Below are 22437 nucleotides of genomic sequence, written 5' to 3' on the forward strand. Positions count from 1 at the left end.
CCCCGACATCTGTTCATCTGTACCCCCACAATGCACACTCACACAGGATATTATGCCGCATCTGAGGGTCCCCTCTTTCACTTGCTGCTCACATTCCTTAAATATGTCAGGGTGCAACTTTACATTTTATCTTCTTGGTAAAGAGTGTGTGTTGTGTGTTGTGTGTTGTGTGTTGTGTGTTGTGTGTTGTGTGTTGTGTGTGTGTGTGTGTGTGTGTGTGTGTGTGTGCGTGCTTGTTTGTCTATAGTAGTTGTGGTGTTTGGAGACGGCCGTTGTAAACGGGGGAGTGTGTTTGCATTGTTAGCTGAGGCAGCTGCTCGGTATTCCCCCATGGTCCTGCTCTCCTCTGCTGAGCAGGGCCTTCTCGCTGCAAGGCGGCCCATTGTTCCCTCTGCTGGCTGGGGACAAAAGCTGAAGGACTCTCCCTTCCATAGTCCCTGCTCCCCTCAGCACAGATGGCCCTGCCCCGATCCCTCTCACAGCCACACACACACAGAAGCACACACACACACACACACACACACACACACACACACACACACACACACACAGAAGCACACACCACAGCCTGTCGGCATGGAAACCTTGAGAACTGAGACTGCAACAGGACTGTAGGACTTTTCACACGAGAGAAACAAGGGATGTGAAGGAAGTAGAATGATTTAGAAAGGGGAAAAATGAAGGCGAGGGAGAAAAAAAGAAACAAGGCATAAGGAAAGTGGAAGAAAGTTTACAAAGAGATGGGGGAGAAAAAAAACTTTGGGGAGAAAAAAGGATGTGTAAAAAACTGTGTGTGTGTGTGTGTGTGTGTGTGTGTGTGTGTGTGTGTGTGTGTGTGCTGGAGTGAAAGGGAGGGATGGGCATTAGAAAGAATTTCAATGAAGCAAAAGGAAGTTTTCAGAGCTGAGAAAAAAAAACAGAAATCAAAGGATAACCCAAACAGTCCGATGGAACAAGAACGTCTGCTGATAAAATGAAATGAAAGACAGGCCGTTCTGGACTGGCTGAAATTTGAGGCAGCGTCTGATGTATTTGCACTGGTTACCCTGGTTGGTGCACCCCGAGAGGAAATTAAAGCTGACACACAGGAACTGCCCTGCTCCATGGAAAATAAAGGAGAGACGCTTTCCTCTGCCACCTGATCCCCCTCTTTACTGACACCTCAAAGAAGGCCTGGGAAAAACCTCCCTCAAATATTGACCTTCCTCCCTCTCTCTCTCTCTCTCTCTCTCTCTCTCTCTCTCTCTCTCTCTCTCTCTCTCTCTCTCTCTCTCTCTCTCTCTCTCTCTCTCTCTCTCTCCCTTTCTTTCTCTCTCTTTCTCTCTCCCTTTCTTTCTCTCTCTTTCTCTGCCCAGGCTTTGAGGGGACCCTTTGTGAGAGCAACATTGATAACTGCCGGCCTGACCCATGCCACCACGGCACCTGCGTCGACGGCATCGCCACCTACTCCTGCAACTGTGATGCCGGTTACACGGGCTACCGCTGCGAGAACCAGCTCAACGAGTGTCACAGCAACCCCTGCCAGAGTGGCGGCAAGTGCGTGGACCTGGTCAACAAGTACATCTGCCAGTGTCAGCACGGCACCTCAGGTAAGAGACGGAGAAAGGCAAGCTCACTCCATGTCACTGTAAGTCTGCCGTGTCCGTCATCTAACCATGTGTGCTGTTTTCCACACAGGTGTCAACTGCGAGATCAATTTTGATGACTGTGCCAGCAACCCATGTGAATTTGGTATGTGCAAGGATGGCATCAACCGCTACGACTGTGTCTGCGAGCCTGGCTTCACTGGTGAGAACCTTTTTTGATCTTGTGCAACCACAATCACGCAAACATGAGCTTTTAGCCTAAAGCCAAACGCGATCCAAATAAGCCCAAGGCCTTCGTACAGGAAGGATGGGAGGTCCTAAAGATCTCGCTCTTTCTCTTTTGCCCTCAGGCCCAAAGTGCAATGTGGAGATAGACGAGTGCTCGTCCAACCCCTGCCGTAACGGCGGTACCTGTGTGGATGACGAGAACGGCTTCCACTGCCAGTGCCCTGACGGCTTCCACCCGCCCTACTGTTACTCCAAGGTGGATGAGTGTGCCAGCAACCCCTGTGTCAACGGAGCCTGCAGAGAAGACCCCAATGGGTAAGTATGACGTCCTTCACACACAAACCACACGCATGTGTGTGAGAACACAGGGATTTAAGTAGCTATTTAATTTACTTGTGTTCCTGTAGTTAAACTGGTAGAGAAAGGTGCTGGCTGGTTCAGTACCCATAGGAAACACATACAATACAGGCCAAATATACGTGTCAGTAAGTCACTTTGGATAAGTGTCTTCTAAATGTAAATGGTTTAAGTTTTGTGTGATTGCAACCTTCCCTTTTGTGTTTTTCCCACAGCTACAGATGTGACTGTGAGCCCGGTTGGGTGGGGAAAAACTGCGACCTGAACCGCAACGACTGCCTGCCCAGCCCGTGCCAGAACGCCGGCACCTGCATTGACCAGCTGAACGGCTTCACCTGCAAGTGCCGCCAGGGCTTCAAAGGTGAGCGCGCTCAGTAGCAACCCCCTCCACTCAGCCAGTGTAAACTCAAACAAGAGCCTATGTGGAAACACGTGGGAGTAATAGCTACTGGGAGGCCCTTCTGTTTTAAATATACAGATTACAAGAGCATCATAAACATCCAAACACTCTATGTGTACAGACAAGATCAACTCTAAATGACTGAGCATTCAGATGCTTGCTTTTCTGTGAACGGCCTCAGCTTCTGTAAAGGGCACTTGAGGAATCCCATCTAAAATGTCTGCCTGGTAGAGATCATTACTGACTGAGGCTGGAACTCCTCCTAGTGGCCACTCTAGGAATAGCCAGTTGGAGAGGTGGTGTTCTCAGGGTAGAGTAGCCTTGATCTCAACATGACCATGTGCCTGAGGGTAGAACAGTCTTGTGTGTCAATTTGACCTCTCTGACCCCTGTGGCTGCTCTCTCTCTCCCTCAGGTAACCTGTGCCAGATGAATATCAACGAGTGCTCATCAAGTCCGTGTCTGAACTCCGGCACCTGTGTGGATGGTGTGGCCAGCTTCACCTGCCTGTGTGATCTGCCCTACAACGGCCCCACCTGTGCTGAAGTGCTCACTCCCTGCTCCCCCAACCCCTGCTCCAACCACGCCCAGTGCATCAACACACCCGACTACCAGGGGTACCAGTGCAACTGCTTGTCTGGATGGCAAGGTGAGGGCGAAGCTCCTGTCTTCCAGGCAACAGAGTCCAGTCATCACTCATGTCGTCACCCTTGTCTGAGTTTGAAGTCAGGGACTGAGTCAGAGTGACTGCAGCATTTGTGTGTGTGTAGCCTTATTAGACAGTGATTGGTGATTTGGTCTGTTTAGCAACTGAGCTTTGAATGTCTGTGAAAAAGAGGGACTCAAGCTGTGCAGTGACTGAACCGGTTTCTTCTTCTCCCCAACAGGTCAGATGTGTACTGCCGATGTGAATGAGTGCATCGCCAACCCCTGCAAAAACCGCGGCACCTGCACCAACACACTGGGGGCCTATGTGTGCTCCTGCCGGGCCGGCTTCACCGGGGCCAACTGTGAGACAGACATCAATGACTGCTCACCGAGTAAGACATCATTGCCCCGCCTCTGGCCGCTTATGGCCTGTGTTTTTGGTGATTTCAGTGTACATTCGTTTTCCTGTGGCTCAACTGGTAATGCAGCTGGTAGGGCAAGGAGCCAACACCACCAATATCATGCGTTTGATACCCAGGGAACTCGCAATACTGCTGGAAATGTGTATCTGTACTTCTAGTCGCTTTGAAAGCCTTTGCTAAATGAATAAATGTGATCTCTCCTTTTAATCATTTTCTGTCCTTCCGTCCTCTTTCCTCCAGACCCCTGTCTGAATGGAGGCTCGTGCTCAGATGGTGTGAATAGCTTCCAGTGCAGCTGTCTGCCTGGATTCACTGGCCCGCGCTGTGCAGTGGAGGTGAACGAGTGCCAGAGCGCCCCCTGCAGGAATGGAGGCACTTGCACTGACTACGTGAACAGCTACACTTGCACCTGCAAGCCTGGCTTCACGGGGATCCACTGTGAGACCAACATCCCTGACTGCACTGAGAGGTGAGCAATAAGGGAGTCATGCAGAGTGTGTGGACAGTTATAGGGTTATAGGGTCTTAAATAGGCTGAGTCACTGTAAATGCACATACAGAGATGCTATCAATGCTGAGCTTCTTGTCTAAAACTATTTGTATATTATTGACTGTTGTTTGTATGTCTGTTTTTGAATTTCTGCAATATGATATTTGCATGTTAGACACTGTGTGTGTGTGTGTGTGTGTGTGTGTGTGTGTGTGTGTGTGTGTGTTTGTGTGTGTTTATGCACACACTGATCATGATGAAATATCTTTCTTCCGCAGCTCTTGCTTCAACGGAGGCACTTGCACAGACAAGATCAACGGCTATACCTGCTCGTGTCGCTCAGGCTTCACCGGCTCACACTGCCAGTACGAGGTGAACGAGTGTGACTCGCAGCCTTGCCTCAACGGTGGCCTGTGCCAGGATGCCCTCGAGTCCTTCCGCTGCTCCTGCCCCAAAGGCTACACCGGCAACCGTTGCCAGGTAAGGCACTACCCTCCACCACCACCCCACTCATGGAGGTGTTGTATAGACCTCATTCGTAAGTTACCTTATTTTAAAACTCTCTGTCAAATGAGTAAATGGAAATAAAAACTAGATCTAAAATAGATTCAGAGAGAATGGTACTAGGGTATTGCGGGTGATTTACACCAGCAAACAAAAGTTTGATCCATTGGGACGACCATGTGGTGCCTATGTCAATGCCACTTCAAAAAGTCTGTGTGTCTCTGTCTCACCCGCAGGTCCCGGTGGACTGGTGCCGCCGCTCCAACCCTTGCCAGAACGGAGGGCGCTGCCGGCAGAAGGACGCCGCCTTCACCTGCGAGTGCATGGGCGGCTGGTCGGGCCGCTACTGTGACATCCCAGGGGTGTCTTGCGAAGTGGCCGCAGCTCAGAGAGGTGTGTAAACGCCATCGCAGCTCATTGTTTTGCGGTTTTGGTATCTTGTGTCAATTCTGTAACCCCCATGGGTCCATATTTCCCACCCTGACTCTTAAGCTACGTTTGTTTGGACCCACAGGCTATCAGACGGACGAGCTCTGCCACCACGGCGGGCACTGCGTCAACACGGGCAACAGCCACTACTGTAAGTGCCCAGTCGACTACACGGGCAGCTACTGCGAGAGCCAGGTGGACCACTGCGAGGACAAACCCTGCCGCAACGGCGCCACCTGCAGGGGATACGTGGGAGGATACACATGCGACGTGAGTTCCTCAACATTCCATTCAAGTCACATGAAAAAGGGTGTAGCTGTGTGGAAATAAGCGTTAGCCTGTGGACTAACGCTTCACTGTTTGTCTCCTCTCTCAGTGCATGCCAGGCTACCATGGAGAGAACTGTGACATGGAGATTAACGAGTGCCAGTCTCACCCGTGCCAGAATGGCGGCACCTGCATTGACCTTGTGGGGCATTACATCTGCTCATGCCCACCTGGCACTCTGGGTAAGCTCACGTTTTTATAAATATACATACAGATGCCCAGTAATGTCAATGACCAGGCTATTGGATTTCATATATGTATCACCATATGCCAGCTTGTGTGTGTATACCCAGTTGCTTTACAGTGGTTCAAAATAAGATTAGCTGAGTGTTACAACAGTATGGCATTATTGTTAGGCTTCCTATCACCGTATGATGGCTTTTTGTTGATGTAATGTTGTGTCTTGTGGTGTCTGCAGGTGTCCTGTGTGAGATCAATGAGGACGACTGCTCCACCCCAGCCAGGCCCCGGGGCACCCCCAAGTGTCTGAACAACGGCACGTGTGTGGACCGCGTGGGCGGCTACAAGTGCAACTGCCCCCCTGGCTTCACTGGGGACCGCTGTGAGGGAGACATCAACGAGTGCCTGTCCAACCCCTGTAACCCTGGCAACAGCCTGGACTGCATCCAGCTGCCCAACGACTACCAGTGCATCTGCAAGCCTGGCTACACAGGTAATGGACTGCCTACATTTTCTTACAGCCCTCATTGGGTTCACTTCAGTGGTCCAGTCCACCGTAAAAGTAGGTAACCCGAGTTTGTATTGAATTTGTTTTTGTACAGGTCGACGGTGCCAGAACCGTTTCAGTGTGTGTGAGTCTCAGCCTTGTCAGAACGGAGGCGCCTGCAGCGTCACCAGCAGCACAGCCTCAGGATACACCTGCACCTGTCAACTGGTATGTCCTGTAGTCATCCCCAATTCACCTTTCTTTCAATAAAGACATTTCCCCTCTCTTCTCTTGTCTTCCCCTCCCATCTTGTTTCCACAGCACTCCTCCCCCTTACATTCATCTATCAGTGTCGGTTATGGTCATCTTCAAGCTTGTCTGCTTCAGTAAACCCTTACTGCCTCTAACCCCTCCTCTCCTCCTCTCCCTCGCTCAGGGCTACACCGGTGCCAACTGTGAGCGCAGCATGTTGTGCCGTGAGCTCTCCTGCTACAACGGTGGCAGCTGCACGCTGACCACGCGCGGCGCCCGCTGCAGCTGCCTGCAGGGCTACGCAGGGCCGCAGTGCCAGCACCGCAGCAACGAGGGCTGCTCGGCGCAGCCCTGCCGCAATGGCGGTCTGTGCACCGAAGAGACCTCCTTCCCCTTCTTCCACTGCCAGTGCCCCGCCGGCTTTACCGGCAAGCGCTGCGAGCAGCCCAGCGGACACTATGCTGACCCGCTGCCACCGCCACCGCCACCTGCCTGCCCGCTGGCCGACTGTCCTGGCAAGGCCAACGACGGCGTGTGTGACAAGGAGTGCAACACCTTCGCCTGCCGTTGGGACGGCGGCGACTGCTCGCTGGCCGTCAACCCGTGGGCCAACTGTCCTGACCCGCGCTGCTGGCGAGTCTTCAACAACAGCCAGTGTGACGAGAGCTGCAACAATGCTGCCTGCCTCTACGACAACTTTGACTGTCGCAGTAAGGAGAAGGTTTGCAAGTAAGTCTCCGCCACTTTTCTGTTCTGTTCAGTGGCATCAGTGAGTGTTGTGATCATACTAAAATAGCTGCAATTATATACATTTGGTGGGTGCTCCATTTTGATAGTAGGGAGGTGAGTCCCATGTATATCAACTTACTGTACTGTGGGTGTTGGAAAAAGCACTCTACTAAACTATAGAAAATTGTAATCATTCATTTAGACTGGAGAATTTACTGAATTAGCCACTGCATCTAAGCTAACATCTCTGCCTCTGACCCCCTCAGTCCGATCTACGAGACGTACTGCATCGACCACTTTGCCGATGGCCTCTGCGACCAGGGCTGCAACACGGAGGAGTGCGGCTGGGATGGCCTGGACTGCGCTGTGAAGGTGCCCGAGAACCTTGCGGACGGTGTGCTGGTTGTCACGGTGCTGCTGCCGCCCGAAGAGCTGTTGCGCACGGGCACGGCCTTCCTGCAGAAGCTCAGCGCCATCCTGCGCACCAGCCTGCGTTTCCGCCTCGACCAGAACGGCGAGGCCATGATTCGCCCATACACCCGCCGCGAGGCACGCCTCAAGCGCGAGCTGCAGCCTCATCAGGAGGTCATTGGGTGAGTAGGGTGGCACTGCCAAGAGGAAGGGGGGTGTGAGTGTGTGTTGTTCAATCATCAGGCAATGCTGCAGTTGTCAACATCAAAATGGCGGCAAATTACATTGCCAAATCTGATGGCAGGCCTTCAAGTCAATGCCACGAATTCAGTATAAGTAGTACCTCGGTGGTGATGTGAAAGTGGAATGGTCCCCCATCATTGGGAGTTGGTATGGCCCTGTCCCATTCTGTAACGGCACAGTCTTTAATGCCCCTCCATGTCATTCCTCCGCAGGTCCATCGTGTATCTGGAGATAGACAACCGTCTGTGCTCTCAAGGCTCTGATGGCTGCTTCCCCTCGGCTGACACGGCGGCGGAGTACCTGGGAGCCCTGTCTGCCACGGAGATGCTGCGCTTCCCCTACCCCATCAAAGCAGTCCGCAGTGAGTGCAGCCTCCATGTTCAACCATACCTGAGAACAGATCTCAAAAGCCTACGTAGTGGTGTAGGCTTTCTATGATGGGGAAAGCGCGCAGTGAGTGTTCATAATGTAAACGCCTCTTTTCTCCCTCCCTCCCTCCCTCCCTCCCTCCCCTCCTCCTCCTCACCTCTCAGCTGAGCGGATGCGACCCGAAGATGAGTTGCCAGAGTGGTCCAAGCTCCTGCTGGTGGGCGTGGCGGCCGTCTTCCTGCTGGTCATCCTGGTGGTGGGCATGCTGATCGCGCGGCGCAAGCGGGAGCACAGCACACTCTGGTTCCCCGAGGGCTTCTTCCTCAAGAAGGACACCAGCAGCAACAAGAACCGCAGGGAGCCGGTGGGACAGGATGCCCTGGGCATGAAGTGAGTCCCTTACACCACACTTCCTCACCCAGTTTTTCACTCTCAAATCACATTATTGTATTACATCATTGGCTTTGTACCCATACTATGTTCAATGATGATAAAGTTGAATTGTATCTAATTTAATCTACTGGCACGATGGATTTCCTTAACAAGTGTGATGAGATGTGAGCAATATTTATGTGCCCTGGCCTGGTTGAGGGATCATAGCCATTTATTTAATTTATCAACGTTTTCAATATGAATATTGTATATTTCCTAAGAAAGTTATTATGGTCACTGACCCAGTATAGAGCACATAGACATGACTCATCTCCTCACACCTAGGCTTGGGTATCTTCCGTTTGCCCAGTCCAGGTTTGTAAAGTCGTGTTTCTTTTCTCCATTTCACAGACACATGCCAAAGACAGTGGAGGAGTCTCTTCTGGGAGACCACAGTGACCAGTGGATTGATACAGACTGCCCTGAGGCCAAGAGACTGAAGGTAGGTGCTGCTGTGGATGGCTGATGTAGATGGCTGGCAGATAATGATGATGATGATGATGATGATGATGATGAAGTGAGGGCACTGGTGAGGGGCTGGCCAGAGGACTGAAGTGTCATGATTGGTCAGAGGACTGAAGTGTGATGATTGGCCAGAGGACTGAAGTGTAATGATTGGTCAGAGGACTGAAGTGTAATGATTGGCCAGAGGACTGAAGTGTAATGATTGGTCAGAGGACTGAAGTGTGATGATTGGCCAGAGAACGTAATGAAGTGTGATGATTGGTCAGAGGACGTAATGAAGTGTGATGATTGGTCAGAGGACTGAAGTGTAATGATTGGTCAGAGGACTGAAGTGTGATGATTGGTCAGAGGACTGAAGTGTCATGATTGGTCAGAGGACTGAAGTGTCATGATTGGTCAGAGGACGTAATGAAGTGTGATGATTGGTCAGAGGACGTAATGAAGTGTGATGATTGGTCAGAGGACTGAAGTGTAATGATTGGTCAGAGGACTGAAGTGTCATGATTGGTCAGAGGACTGAAGTGTGATGATTGGTCAGAGGACGTAATGAAGTGTGATGATTGGTCAGAGGACTGAAGTGTAATGATTGGTCAGAGGACTGAAGTGTAATGATTGGCCAGAGGACGTAATGAAGTGTGATGATTGGTCAGAGGACTGAAGTGTAATGATTGGCCAGAGGACTGAAGTGTAATGATTGGTCAGAGGACTGAAGTGTAATGATTGGTCAGAGGACTGAAGTGTAATGATTGGTCAGAGGACGTAATGAAGTGTAATGATTGGTCAGAGGACTGAAGTGTAATGATTGGTCAGAGGACGTAATGAAGTGTAATGATTGGTCAGAGGACTGAAGTGTAATGATTGGTCAGAGGACGTAATGAAGTGTAATGATTGGCCAGAGGACTGAAGTGTCATGATTGGTCAGAGGACTGAAGTGTAATGATTGGTCAGAGGACTGAAGTGTAATGATTGGCCAGAGGACGTAATGAAGTGTGATGATTGGCCAGAGGACGTAATGAAGTGTGATGATTGGTCTCAGGTGGAGGAGCCCAGCATGCTGTCGGACAGTGAGGACCCGGTGGACTCCAGGCAGTGGACGCAGCACCATCTGGCAGCCGCCGACATCCGCATGCCGCCCTCCATGGCACTCACGCCTCCGCAGGGAGAGTTTGACACTGACTGCATGGACGTCAACGTCCGAGGACCTGGTAAGATGCAGCACAATCACAATCCCAAGCGTTTAGTTTTTTTGTCCTTGATTTATTGTTTGTTTGTTTTTGTCTGATGTTCATATTCTGTGTATTACCTTTGTGTATTTGTTTTGACTGACTGATTATTCTGTGTCGTTTGTGCCAGACGGTTTCACTCCTCTCATGCTGGCGTCATTCTGCGGAGGCGGCCTGGAGCCCGAGGTGGCAGAGGAAGAGGAGGAGGAGTCATCCGCCAACATAATCTCTGACCTCATCTACCAGGGCGCCTCGCTGGCCGCCCAGACAGACCGCACCGGGGAGACGGCCCTGCACTTGGCCGCCCGCTATGCCAGAGCCGACGCCGCCAAGAGGCTGCTGGATGCCGGAGCGGACGCCAACGCACAGGACAACACCGGACGCTCACCACTGCACGCAGCGGTGGCCGCTGATGCCCAAGGAGTATTCCAGGTACGACACACGCACGCGCGCACACAAGCACGCACGCACGCACGCACGCACGCACGCACGCACGCATATACATGCTCACAGACACATATACACATAAACATGTACATTGTCATGCTTACAAATATATAACTACCCAGCTTTAAGCTGATATACACCAGAAGTCTATACTCTCAGGCCCGATTCTCTTGTCCTCTTCATCCACATGACTAATTTCTCCCCTTTTAACCACGCTTTCTGTAGATCCTGATCCGTAACCGTGCCACTGACCTGGACGCCCGCATGTACGACGGCTCCACGGCCCTCATCCTGGCTGCCCGCCTGGCAGTGGAGGGCATGGTGGAGGAGCTCATCACCTGCCACGCCGATGTCAATGCCGTCGACGAACTGGGTAAGGGTTTTAAAGCAGTCAGAGGAGGTGTGGTGGGTATATGGGTGTGGTGTTAGGCTCCAGTGGTTCTAAGTGTGTATTTGTGCTTTTGTGTTGCTCAGGTAAATCTGCCCTGCACTGGGCTGCAGCAGTCAACAACGTGGAAGCCACCATCGCCCTGCTGAAGAACGGAGCCAACAAAGACATGCAGGATCTGAAGGTAAATAATGAAGCCTACCTTCCTCACTCACTCACTCACTCACTCACTCACTCACTCACTCACTCACTCACTCACTCACTCACTCACTCACTCTCCACCCCCCCCCCCCTCTCTCTCTCTCCTCCTCCCCTTCTTGCTTTGTATTCCTCCCTCTCTCACTAATAACTAAATAAACTGGCCGATGTCCATTTCCTGACGGCGTGTCTTGTCTGTTGTGTCCATCAGGAGGAGACTCCTCTGTTCCTGGCGGCTCGCGAGGGCAGCTGCGAGGCGGTGAAGGTGCTCCTGGCCCACTTTGCCAACCGCGAGATCACCGACCACATGGACCGGCTGCCGCGCGACATCGCTCAAGAGCGCATGCACCACGACATCGTGCAGCTGCTCGACGAGTACAACACGGTGCGTAGCCCGCAGGGGCACAGCGCCGCCGCCCACCACCTGGCCGTGGCCGCCGGCGGGCACACGCTCTCGCCGCTCATGTGCCCACCCAGCAGCTTCATGCAAGGCCTCAAGACCACTCCGCAGGGCAAGAAGAGCCGGCGTCCCAGCGCCAAAGGCTCGGGCGGCATGATCGGGCCGCACGGTGGCAACATCGGCCTGAAGGAGTCCGCCAAAATGCGCAACAAGAAGCTGACGCTAGACATGCAGAGCGCCCTGCTGGAGAGCTCGGTCACGCTCTCGCCCGTCGACTCGCTCGACTCGCCGCACGGCGGCACCAGCAACGCCGGCTACATGACCAACCCCACCTCGCCGGTCGCCATGCCCTCGCCCGGCCTCTTCCACACCTCCATGTCGGTGCCCAACACTCCCATGGTGCACAGCGCCATGCTGGACGGCAGTGGGCCCTTCGCCGTCTCCCTGGCACAGCTCAATGACCTGGGTGCTGGGGGAGACGGCGGGCTCTCAATGCACGCCCGCGTCTCCATGGCATCAGCGGCAGTGGTGAACCCGCACAGCTACGTGCTGAACGCCGGCCAGCTGGGCATGACCATGGGCATGGTGAACCCGGTGAGCGTGCCCTTCGACTGGCACAGCCGCATATCCGCCTCGCAGTGCGGCCAGGTGAACATGGTGCAGGCCGGCATGATGCCCCAGACGCCCACCATGCAGCAGGGTGGCCTGCTCATGCACCAGCAGATGTTCCGTGGTGCTCAGCCCATGCTCCAGCCAACGCCCATCTCCTCCACCCCCACCGTCAGCCCCATCAAGCTGGCCTCCATCGCCGAGCAGCAGCCGCCTCAGCACCAGCCTCAGCACCACAGCCACGTCCTGGCACGCATGGGCACCTCCAGCCCTCCCACCCCCCAGCAGACGCAGCCCCCAACAGCCTTCTACCAGCAGTCCCCTCAGCAGCCCCAGCCAACCCCCCAGGCAGCAGCAGTGGCGGCCCAGCCGCCCCAGGCTCAGGCCCCCCAGCCCGGAGGCAGCAGCACGGGCCTGGAGGATTACCCCACCCCACCCTCCCAGCACAGCTACACCCCCACCATGGATGCCACACCCAAGCATTACTTGCGCCTGCCCAGCGAGCACCCCTACCTGACCCCCTCCCCAGAGTCGCCAGAGCCCTGGTCCAGCCCCTCCCCGCAGTGCGTGTCTGACTGGTCTGAGTCCACCCCGAGCCCGGCCGTGTCCGGACCCGCTCAGACCCAGATCCCCCACGTCCAGGAGTCCAACGGAAAGATGCAGGTGTTCGCGTGAAGAACCCACCATCGCCACTTCCACACATTCCCACCCCCTGCCCTGAAAGTGTAAGAGCCGATGAGAACAGAGAAGGGAGCTCTCGTTAGAGCTCTGGTTTCGTTTTTATGGGTCAGCCAGTTTCCAAGATTTTGAATTGGATCCGGATTGACTGTGTTGCATCAAGAAGACCGTCTGCTGATGTTGCGTGCAGAGGAAAAAAAAGAGTAAAGGGAAAAAATAGTTGTTGTTATTGTTGTCTTAAAAGAAAAGACAATACAATGAAGTAAGACTTATTCTGTCTCAGATGGACTTGTTTTTTTATTATAAAAAAAAGTATATGAAGAAAGCCACGTCTTTTATTTCAAAGACTTGGGGGACACTTTCCTGAAACTAACAAACTTTTAGTAGATCAAGAAAGAGAAAAAAAGCAAATGTTGAAGGAAATTCCTTTCTTTTTTATTTATTGTTTTCCTGTGTTCCTCCTTTTTAAGAAAAAAAGAAACTGCCTCGTGGGGCGTTCTCTCCCTCTCTGTGTCCGAAATGAGTGGCCACTCCATGGCCCAGACCTGTTACTCTTCACCGCCTCTCCCTGGAGGCCCTGCGGTTATTCTCCAATGTCATGTCCGGTCCGACTCACATTCATATTGTTTTGAAAAATGAAACCCGAATATGAGGGCGTTGTCCTCCTTAAAGGTGATTTTTATTATTTCAGGCATTTTCCTTCTTCTCATTCAGCCCTTGTTTTCAGTCAGTACCATAGAATTATTTCTAACCCTATGGCCTTTACCTATTTATGAAGCAGAAGTGGCCAGTATAGATTACTTGTGGCATTTGTTCTTTTTGTTAGGCTATGTCCTACATGTCACTGACAAACATCAACAGATATATCCAGTTTATTCCGGTCTTGTTAAGTCAGTCACACACAGACACGATGGGTTTGGTGGCCTTGGGTCGCAGACTGATGGAGAGAGGGCACTCAGTGTTTGTTATTTATTTAGGCCAGAAAAAAAAAAGAAACTGATTGGCACTGTGAACAAACTACAAAAAATTGCTTGAACTAGGTAAATGTCAAATTATTTTGGATGAAAACTAAAAAAGTATCATTAGTCAGTTTTAATCCATTTCTCTAGGTATGTATTGCGTGTAAGAATGTATAGGGACATTTCTGAAGCACTTCTTGGGGCGAACATGTGGGCGATGATAGTGAGCTGGGCTCTCCCTTCTTGCAGTAATACCAGTGACCACATGCTCTACAGGTCAGCCATCAGAGGAAAGCCAGGTGTGATTCCGTGAGATGTCCCTTTCGAACTGCCCCTCTGTCTTACTCTTTCATGGCTTTCAGTCCTGGGCTCTTCTCCAGAGTAGCCAGCTGCAACCTCCATTCCTTCAGTATTTCAGCTTAAATATTTATGACCAGTATAGATGAGTTCATTATTTTTTTTGCCATTAATAAATCAGCCAGTCACTGCCTTTTAAAGTGCTCTGTTGTTGTTTTGTTTTATTTGTTTTTATTATGATGATTTTTATCCTTCTACTGAAAACATGGTTACCTTTTTGTGAACATCGACGAGATGTACTAAGCTATTATTTTATTTCATGATTTTTTTTTTTTCTTATTGGCTGCTGCTCGCTGTCACTCTAAAGTGTGACACCCGTGTGTCTTCTTCTGAAAACATTCCTGCTCCCCCCTCTGCCCCCCGCTCGTGTGGAGCTGCAGTGTCCGCTGCTACCCAAACTCCCCCCCGCCCTCTGCCCCCCGCTCGTGTGGAGCTGCAGTGTCCGCTGCTACCCAAACTCCCCCCCCCCCCCTCCCCGCTCGTGTGGAGCTGCAGTGTCCGCTGCTACCCAACACCCCCCCCCCCCCCTCCCCGCACTGTGCCTGTGCTTTCTCTCTCCCCCTCGGAGGCTTTATCTGGCCTCAGCAACCGCAAGTTTATAATATCTGATGTCTGACGTTATGTTTGATGCCTCGTTTTTACATCCAGCGTTCCTTTCGCAAATCACCCTAGTGTGTGCAATGCCACAAAATGTTCCCCCAGCAGGTGTTGTTTTTTTTCCCCACCCCTCCACATGCGGGTGTTTGGGAGGCTGTGTTCGGCTGGAGGTCTGCCCGCGTGGGGAGGTCCTGTGGCTGGGGAGGGCCGGAGCTGCTAGTGCCCTGTCACTCCTCAGGGAGGCGTTATAAGGCATGCAGGGACAGGAGAGAGCGTGTGTCTGCTCCCCCTGCATCTTTAGCAGTGGTTCACCCCCCCCCCCCCCCCCCCCCCCTCTCCTTAAGAGCTGGGAGGGAGAGGTCGTCTGTATAATTGGAGATGATAACCCTGGATCCTGGAGCAGGAACGCTGCTATGTAGTGCTGCCCCTCCCAGATTAAATTAAAAAGAAGAAAAAGATTATAGGCGTTCTCCTCTCCCAAGAACTCATCTTCAGGGCCCCCCCGAGTTTAAGATTGGTCAAACAGCTGCGTTGGGTTATCAGTCACATTTTCAGTGTCTTTCCTTACTTCATGGGTTGTTTCTTGAGGCACAGGTACTCTGCTAGTATCAGACATTCTCAGAAATTGCCATTTAAAAGCATGTTAAAGGTGTTTTCTCTGTTTTTGGGGCACTGATGATTATTTTTTGTATGTTTTTTGCATTTCTGTTTTATGACATTTCATACCCTTCAACACTCCAGTCTCCTATATGAGCATTTCATCAACCCCATTATCTACCTGTAAATATGTTTGTCTTATTTAGATCTACTTGTTTAAGAGTCTTATTTTGCTAAAATGATTATGTACTAAAATGATTATGTACTTCCAATTAGCCTTATTGTCGAGGAGCTGAGAGGACTGATGTTTTATTGGTCTCACTTTATTAGATCGGATTAGACGTTTTCTGTTTCATTATTAATTTCTATACTTGTTTAAAAGTAGTTTTTTAAAAGCAATATCGTTGTATATAAACACCTTTTCACATTGTTTCTCTCTACAAACAAAGGTTGTAAAATAAGGTACTTCTAATAAAAAACAGTAGGGATCTACATTCTTGAGTTGGGTCTTTTATAAATCATCTTTTGCCTTGTTTTGCAAAACAGCACATTTTAAATTGAAATGTTTAGACAAGTACTTGACTTGAATTTTACTTTCTTAATATTTGGGTACTTGGTGAAGCATATATTTAAATCTGTCCATTAGGGGTGGGCGATATGACCAAAATCTTCTATCACGGTATTTGTAATTTTATATCACGGTTACGGTATATATCACGGTTTATTATACGTAGGGTGACCAGATTTGGGTTTTTGAAAAAGAGGACACTTCAGCGGTGGCGAAATGTGTCCACAGGCATTTATTTATTGACCCTTAAGAACACTAAGGTGCAGAAACAATACTGCCTCAATAGGCTATTGGCCTAAGCAATAGTGGCCAGTATCCATTGAATCTTTAAATAGTAAAATAAAAGCAAAGTGTATGTAAAAAAAAAAGAAAAAGGAAAAATCTTTCTGTGGCATTTAGTCCAGTGCTTATGTTTCAGTGGTTCTTTAATGTACTTTCAGAAGATAACTGAAGTGTTAAAACTTTCTTTTCAATGTGTGTCCATATGTTAACGCAATAATGATAAGATATTTTCTTTATATGGCCACATATTAAAATAAAAAAATTAAGAAGTTGGCCATTACACATAGACATATATACATAGACGCTCCATTGACCGCCTCAGCCCGTTGCTGCGACGTGCTAACGTGATGACGAGGTGATGACTGGTCTGTAAACAGACGCAAGTTAATGATGGAGCTGCAGTTTTTCTGGATAAAAAGCACTATAGATAGCGTTTATATTTCTCAACCGATTTCACTGAGTCGTTTTTATATTCAAGGGTTTATGGTCTACGTGGAGTACCAAAAAAAGTTTTGTCTCCATATTACTTAGAATCTCGTTGATTTGGCCGTAATCGCCGTTGACATACATACATGTATATGATAATCGCTGCTAGACGCTCACTGTTCTTGTGCTCTCACAGCTCATTCACTTTGAAATACTGAAAAATAAATGCCTACACTAGGCACTTTTCAGTCCATATTTTTCAGTATATTGAATCTTGCCCAACAGTCGTGGATTACTCAACAAGTAGGCATGACAGTCCTTGCAGGTTAAGTGCTTAAAAATTGTACTGGGTATCGTATTATACGGCTCTTCAGAATGTTCAAAAAAGTTCCGTTGATTTGAATGGGCCACCCCAACGTTCGCAGGTCTGTAATTTCTTTATTTTCACTGCTGCGAAAATGTAATGACTGCTGACCATCTTTCATATCATTCCGCAAGTAGTCCGGTCATTTAACGTAACGGGAAGTAATGGGTTGCTACGCAACACCTGAAACTTTAGAGTTCTATTTTATTTCTCAGCAGAAATCACAAAACGGCTACAAAATCGTTAAAGAGGTATTTTTGGAGAAATGTCTATTGTTTTGGCGAGTTACTGTATAATAAGAGGGATGAAGTATAGTTCGGAGATCATTATCTAAAAATAAATCGATTGGATTTCAAAATAAGAGTATACCGTGGTTGAAACGGTATGGCCAAATCTCTCCCGGTAGACACATTTCTACCGTTGCACGGTATATACCGTCATACCGCCCAGCCCTACTGTCCATATGTTTTAGCCAGATCTACTTTTTCCAGTAGATCTTCAAGAGTTTCATAACTAAATAACTTAAGGTCTCAACACAGTCTTGTCTCAATTTGACTTTTCTTTTATAAACATACTCTACTGACTTTACATTATCCTTGATTTAGTCATCTGAGAAGGTAAAAATTCACTCCAGTTCATCATACATTCTTAAAATCCCTAACAAACATACATATTTGAAAGTAATTAACTGAACCGGCCTTCTAGTACAGTCAGGCCATCTAGTACAGTCAGGCCATCTTTTAACCTTTATTTGACAATTCTGTTGACATATTCCACTAGTCTTACAGTACTTTGCTTCAGTGTTCAGTGAAGTCTCAGGAGGTAAAGGATTACTAATATGAACTCCAGTGCATACTGGATATTGCACTGCATACTCAGTGCAACTGCTAGTCTTGACAAACCTCAGCAAACGACATTAAATAAACCTCAACTGATGACCTGAAAATGTGTAGTCAGTCGATCAACTCTGATGCCATCATTATTGATTAGCCCACTTCACTGAACCCTCCCCCAATCAACAAACAATGTTTTTTGTCGATGTTCAACTGACCAATCCTTAATTAGTGTCAACAGGATGTTGGGACAAATCTACCTAAAGATCTACCCTTCTGCTTAAATAAATTCTGCTTGAGTAGCGCGAGGTTTTCACAAAGGTCCCTGGCTTGCTGGGGGGGGGGACGACTCTTCAGATCCAAAGTCTCGCTGCTCCCCTGCCGTCACTCTTCACCCCCCAGTCTTTCCCATCTTCTTCGTCATCATCCTCATCATGCTCAGGATTGCGTTGAACACGCGGTCGTGCTTGAACACCAGCTTGTAAAAGGTGTCGATGGGCAGCCGGCCGGTGGGGTCGGCGTGCTTCATTGCCGTCATGGGCATGTACAGGCGGTTGGTCTGGTGGCGGAAGGGAGGGTCCTTGGCCACGATCAGCTCAAAGGTTTGCTGCACACAGACACACACAGAGGCAGGTAAGAAGGGAAGGCCATGATCAGCAGAGTTCAATTCCTGCATGTCTTCAGGTGATCCAATGCATCTAGCTATGATCCCATGCATTACACTAGCTATGATCCCATGCATTTGGTGATCCCATGCATTTAAAAGGAAGTTACACCCAACACTTGTTCTAAAAATGATATAATCCAGACGGTTGATGAAGACTTTTGAAGGTGCAGCAGGCAGCACTGTCATTAGCAAACAGAATGTAGTGAACAGAATGTTCAAACTATAGAACTGACTGGAAGAATAGTTTTTTCTTCAGGTAAATAGCAGTGCCTGGCATTTGTAAACACTTTCATAAGTGCTTAATTCCTGTAAAGAAGTACGTTCAGATAGAGTAGGGTTACCTATTGTGGGGTTTCCCATTACAGCTAGACTGAAAAGCTGCCTAATTGTATCCTTGAGGAAGGCATCTTTTCTCCGCGTCAATTGTACAACTGCAAAAACTCAAAGCTAATGACAGGATGGACAGGTCTAAGGTGAGATCAACGCAACCTCTTTACCTCCGCCACCTCCTCCGGGGTCTGTCCGAGAGACGTGAAGACCTTGCGCGAGTACGGCAGGTAAATCTGTTTGAAGATCTTGGCCGTCTCCTCATCTGTCCCTGACAGGTCCATCTCTGCAGCCTCCTGATAAACCTTTCTCTCAAACTCAGTCGTCACTGGACCTGGCTCCACCAAAGTCATCCTGGAGACGAAGAGGAATACGCCTCCAGTCATTCACGTCTAAGTAGAAGGGTAGTTATGTATTTGGCTAATTAAACATAAATCAGTACATCATGGATGGATATTTCATACAACATAAAACATTTGAGTGAAAACCCTGTGGAGAAAATGTGAAAGTGATTCATAGTATTTGTAGGGTACATATTACAAACATCCTCTAATGGCATGGCATCAGTCTCTATAGCTCGGTGTTGTTGGATAAAGAGGACATTTAAACAATGAAATGCATTTTCAGTAAACTTGTTTAACACTCACTTAATGTTAAACTTCATGGCTTGCACAGCCAGACTCTCACAAAATCCCTCCACAGCGAATTTAGAGGCGGAATAGACATCATTGAAGAGTAGACCTAGTAAGGACAAATAAACAGTAGTGACCAATTGTAAAGGATGTTTTAGATTTTCCTCAAACTATTCTCTGTGTGAAATAAGACCTGACCATCACCCCAAGCCTCAGGTGCTCACCCTGAATGCCCATGACGCTGCTCATAACGACTATGTGCCCGCTCTGATGTCTCTTCATGTCTGGCAGCACCTCCTTGACAAGTCGTGCCAGGCCGAAGAAGTTGGTGTCGAAGAGCTCCTGCATGGCGCTGATGCTCTGGCACTCCAGTGGGCCGATCATCCCCAAGCCTGCGTTATTCACTGGGAGCGGAGCGGACACACTGCCAGAGGTCACTCAACAGAGTCAGAAGGCATGTACGGACAACTCTGAAGTGTTTGTGGAGTCTTCATGGGTGTGTGTGTTTGTGTTTGCCTGTACGTGCATTCTGCGTACTTGTGCATGTAGTCTGCACACTGCGTTTGTGCATGTGTGTGTCTGTATTTGCATTTGTCCCTGCATCTGGGTGTATTCAGTATATGTTTTCTGCGTGTCATATCTATGTGTGTGTGTGTGTATGTGTATGTGTATCCACGTTTGCATATGGGCATGTGTGTGTATGTCTGTATGTGTATGTGTGTCTCTGTATCTGCTTTCAGCTAAAAGTGTGTGTGCGCGCGTGTCCTTTTGTATTTGTGTCCATCCCTGCATATGCATGTGTTTGTTTGCGTGTGTGTTTTAGTGTGTGTGTGTTTTAGTGTGTGTGTGTGTGTACGTGTGTGTGTATGTGTGTGTATGTGTCCCTGTGTGTGTATGTGTCCCTGTGCGCGTGTGTGTGCTCACCCAGAACATCCACCCGCCTGTCTGGCAGGCTGTTCACACACTCTCTGATGGAGTCCTCACTGCAGGCGTCCAGCTGGCGGATCTCCAGTGTGCGGTTCAGTGTCTCCCCAGCTGCCCTCTCCAGAGCCTGCCTCCGCTCCAAGTCCCTCATGGTGGCCACAACTGCCCCCCCAAATCCCCCCAAAACAGGACAACAAATCTCAGTCAGGCCACTGAGTCACCACACGCAATGCTTGTGCCGAAAAATACACAAGCACACCGTCTGAAAGTGGCTACACAGAACAGACACACACACAACCATATACACTAGCTGAACATGGCTGTGTTAAGCTCACACAAACACACATTCACACAAAGACACCCCCCCCCCCCCCCCCCCCCCCAAAAAAAGAAAAACTACATGGCAGAGTTTTTTACATTCTGCCATGGTGTTTTTATACGGGAGGGGCCCCGGGTGTCTCTCACCTTTGAACCTCTTCAGCTCATCCTTGGCCAGACGCACCGCGACAGCTAATCCAATTCCAGAGGAGCAGCCAGTCACCAGAACCCTCCTGGTTCCCATGGCCTCGGCTGCTTGGGCACTTTATCCTGGAAGCAACACTGGGCCATTGTTCAAACGATGGGAGCACTCGTTTCCATGTAATAATGATCTTATTGCATATTAGTACACTAAATATTATAACTGCATAACAGTGGTAATGTAAGTACTGTAATGTAACTAGAAAAAACAGCTTGTTTCACAATGAAAGTGTTTTGACTTTTTAGTTAGATTTTTGTTTTTACACTGCAAAAAGCATCCCTTGAGAACACATTTTTTTCTATATTAAAATGAAGGTGCAGCTCTGAGAGCATGAAGATAAGGGTCCTTTATGTTTTAAGAATTGATTTATCAGGCCATAATGTTGCAGTAAATTGTTCATATAATCAAGCCTCTAGATTTAGAACAATTATGAGTATGACATGAGAGTATGAAGAGATATCCCGACCTGTTATAAGCAGTCTCTATTCTCGTTCTGTCCCCCTCACTGAATTTGATTACATTTCTGTCGTCTTGTGAATTGTAAAGAAATATTTAACAAACACATGGAGCAGACAATGTATATTGTGCACATAAAGACTACAGACTAAACTAAAGAAACATCATCTTTTCATTGCTCTATCAGATTGACATTATTATTGTAAGTCTAGAGACATTTTTGTTTTGTGACAAATAGCTTACTAGGCCTATAAACTGTACCCATGATCGTACGCCTCCGTGGAATGTCCCGTTAAACCTGCTTTACTGTGATTTTGCCGTAGATTAGCCTAATCCAGATTATTTGTCTCACATCACGTTTATATCTCCGCACATCTAATTTAGTGAGGTAGGGGACCTATATCGCTTGTTTTTCACATAAATTTAACGAGATACCTGCTAAACTAAATACTTGTGTTTTTGTGTCCATCTAATAATGGCCCACATTGTGTAGCCTACTGGAACATTTCGAAAATGTTGAGAGTTAAATACTTTGTAAGAGAATATTAGTTTTTGCTAACCAACCTTCATCCAATCTATTAACACTAAACCCCGAATAGGATGCGCCAGACAATCATCAAGCTATAATATTAAAAAGCAAGTTTAAGTCTTGAACTCTTGAATGTCCCAGACAGTCGTCTCGTTCACTCGTTTCCATAATCCATATATTTAAGACAGGCTATTGGGAGGCTTCATTTAGGCTTCACTAAACATTCAGCCGGACACAATTATATCGGTTACATGTACACCTCTTGAATACATAATAATAATAGTATATCATCGCATACATTCTGTGGCCCTTTAAGAATTGAACGCCGTCCGCGTACAGACCTTAAATGTCAGTCCAGCATGGCTGTATGCAAGACCTGTAATTCAAGGATATAGTTGATCCGAAGTAAAACGTCTCACTTGCGGAACAGTGCAGTGTGGTGACAGAGGGCGAACTGTGTCACGTAACGTGACCAACGTATAAAATTGGGTCATGCGG

General features: G+C 48.7%; 2 protein-coding genes across 5 annotated transcripts in view; one reads left to right on the forward strand and one right to left on the reverse strand.

The window, feature by feature from the left end:
- notch3 (notch receptor 3) overlaps nt 1–14547 on the forward strand; it is a 36886-nt gene extending 22339 nt beyond the window's left edge. The window contains exons 11-33 of the mRNA XM_031575756.2: nt 1356–1589; nt 1678–1788; nt 1937–2129; nt 2387–2532; nt 2987–3220; nt 3459–3611; nt 3882–4110; nt 4409–4610; nt 4871–5027; nt 5149–5333; nt 5440–5572; nt 5809–6063; nt 6173–6285; nt 6494–7038; nt 7305–7631; nt 7905–8053; nt 8226–8451; nt 8845–8935; nt 9995–10163; nt 10312–10613; nt 10854–11001; nt 11103–11200; nt 11426–14547. Coding sequence (XP_031431616.1) covers nt 1356–1589; nt 1678–1788; nt 1937–2129; nt 2387–2532; nt 2987–3220; nt 3459–3611; nt 3882–4110; nt 4409–4610; nt 4871–5027; nt 5149–5333; nt 5440–5572; nt 5809–6063; nt 6173–6285; nt 6494–7038; nt 7305–7631; nt 7905–8053; nt 8226–8451; nt 8845–8935; nt 9995–10163; nt 10312–10613; nt 10854–11001; nt 11103–11200; nt 11426–12898 — 5873 coding nt within the window. The 3' untranslated portion in view covers nt 12899–14547. The remainder of the gene's footprint in view (nt 1–1355; nt 1590–1677; nt 1789–1936; nt 2130–2386; nt 2533–2986; nt 3221–3458; nt 3612–3881; nt 4111–4408; nt 4611–4870; nt 5028–5148; nt 5334–5439; nt 5573–5808; nt 6064–6172; nt 6286–6493; nt 7039–7304; nt 7632–7904; nt 8054–8225; nt 8452–8844; nt 8936–9994; nt 10164–10311; nt 10614–10853; nt 11002–11102; nt 11201–11425) is intronic.
- A 3050-nt stretch (nt 14548–17597) lies between these two features.
- On the reverse strand, nt 17598–22397 carry LOC105905727 (retinol dehydrogenase 8). Of its 4 annotated transcripts, none has more exons than XM_031576020.2 (7): nt 22281–22397; nt 20900–21022; nt 20435–20596; nt 19735–19914; nt 19526–19619; nt 19049–19232; nt 17598–18491 (listed from the first exon to the last, which is right to left on the reverse strand). In XM_031576020.2, exons 2-7 carry the CDS (start codon nt 20994–20996, stop codon nt 18276–18278), a joined length of 933 nt encoding a protein of 310 aa, XP_031431880.1. In that variant the 5' UTR covers nt 20997–21022; nt 22281–22397; the 3' UTR covers nt 17598–18275. The 4 variants fall into 4 exon arrangements, with proteins under 4 accessions (XP_031431880.1, XP_031431894.1, XP_031431899.1 ...); XM_031576034.2 differs by having other exon boundaries at nt 20900–21034; nt 22281–22392; XM_031576039.2 differs by lacking the exon at nt 22281–22397 and adding an exon at nt 22238–22254 and having other exon boundaries at nt 20900–21034.
- Between the last annotated feature and the right edge of the window lie 40 nt (nt 22398–22437).

The sequence above is a fragment of the Clupea harengus genome, chromosome 1 (assembly GCF_900700415.2).
Source record: "Clupea harengus chromosome 1, Ch_v2.0.2, whole genome shotgun sequence".
Classification (NCBI taxonomy): Eukaryota; Metazoa; Chordata; class Actinopteri; order Clupeiformes; family Clupeidae; genus Clupea; species Clupea harengus.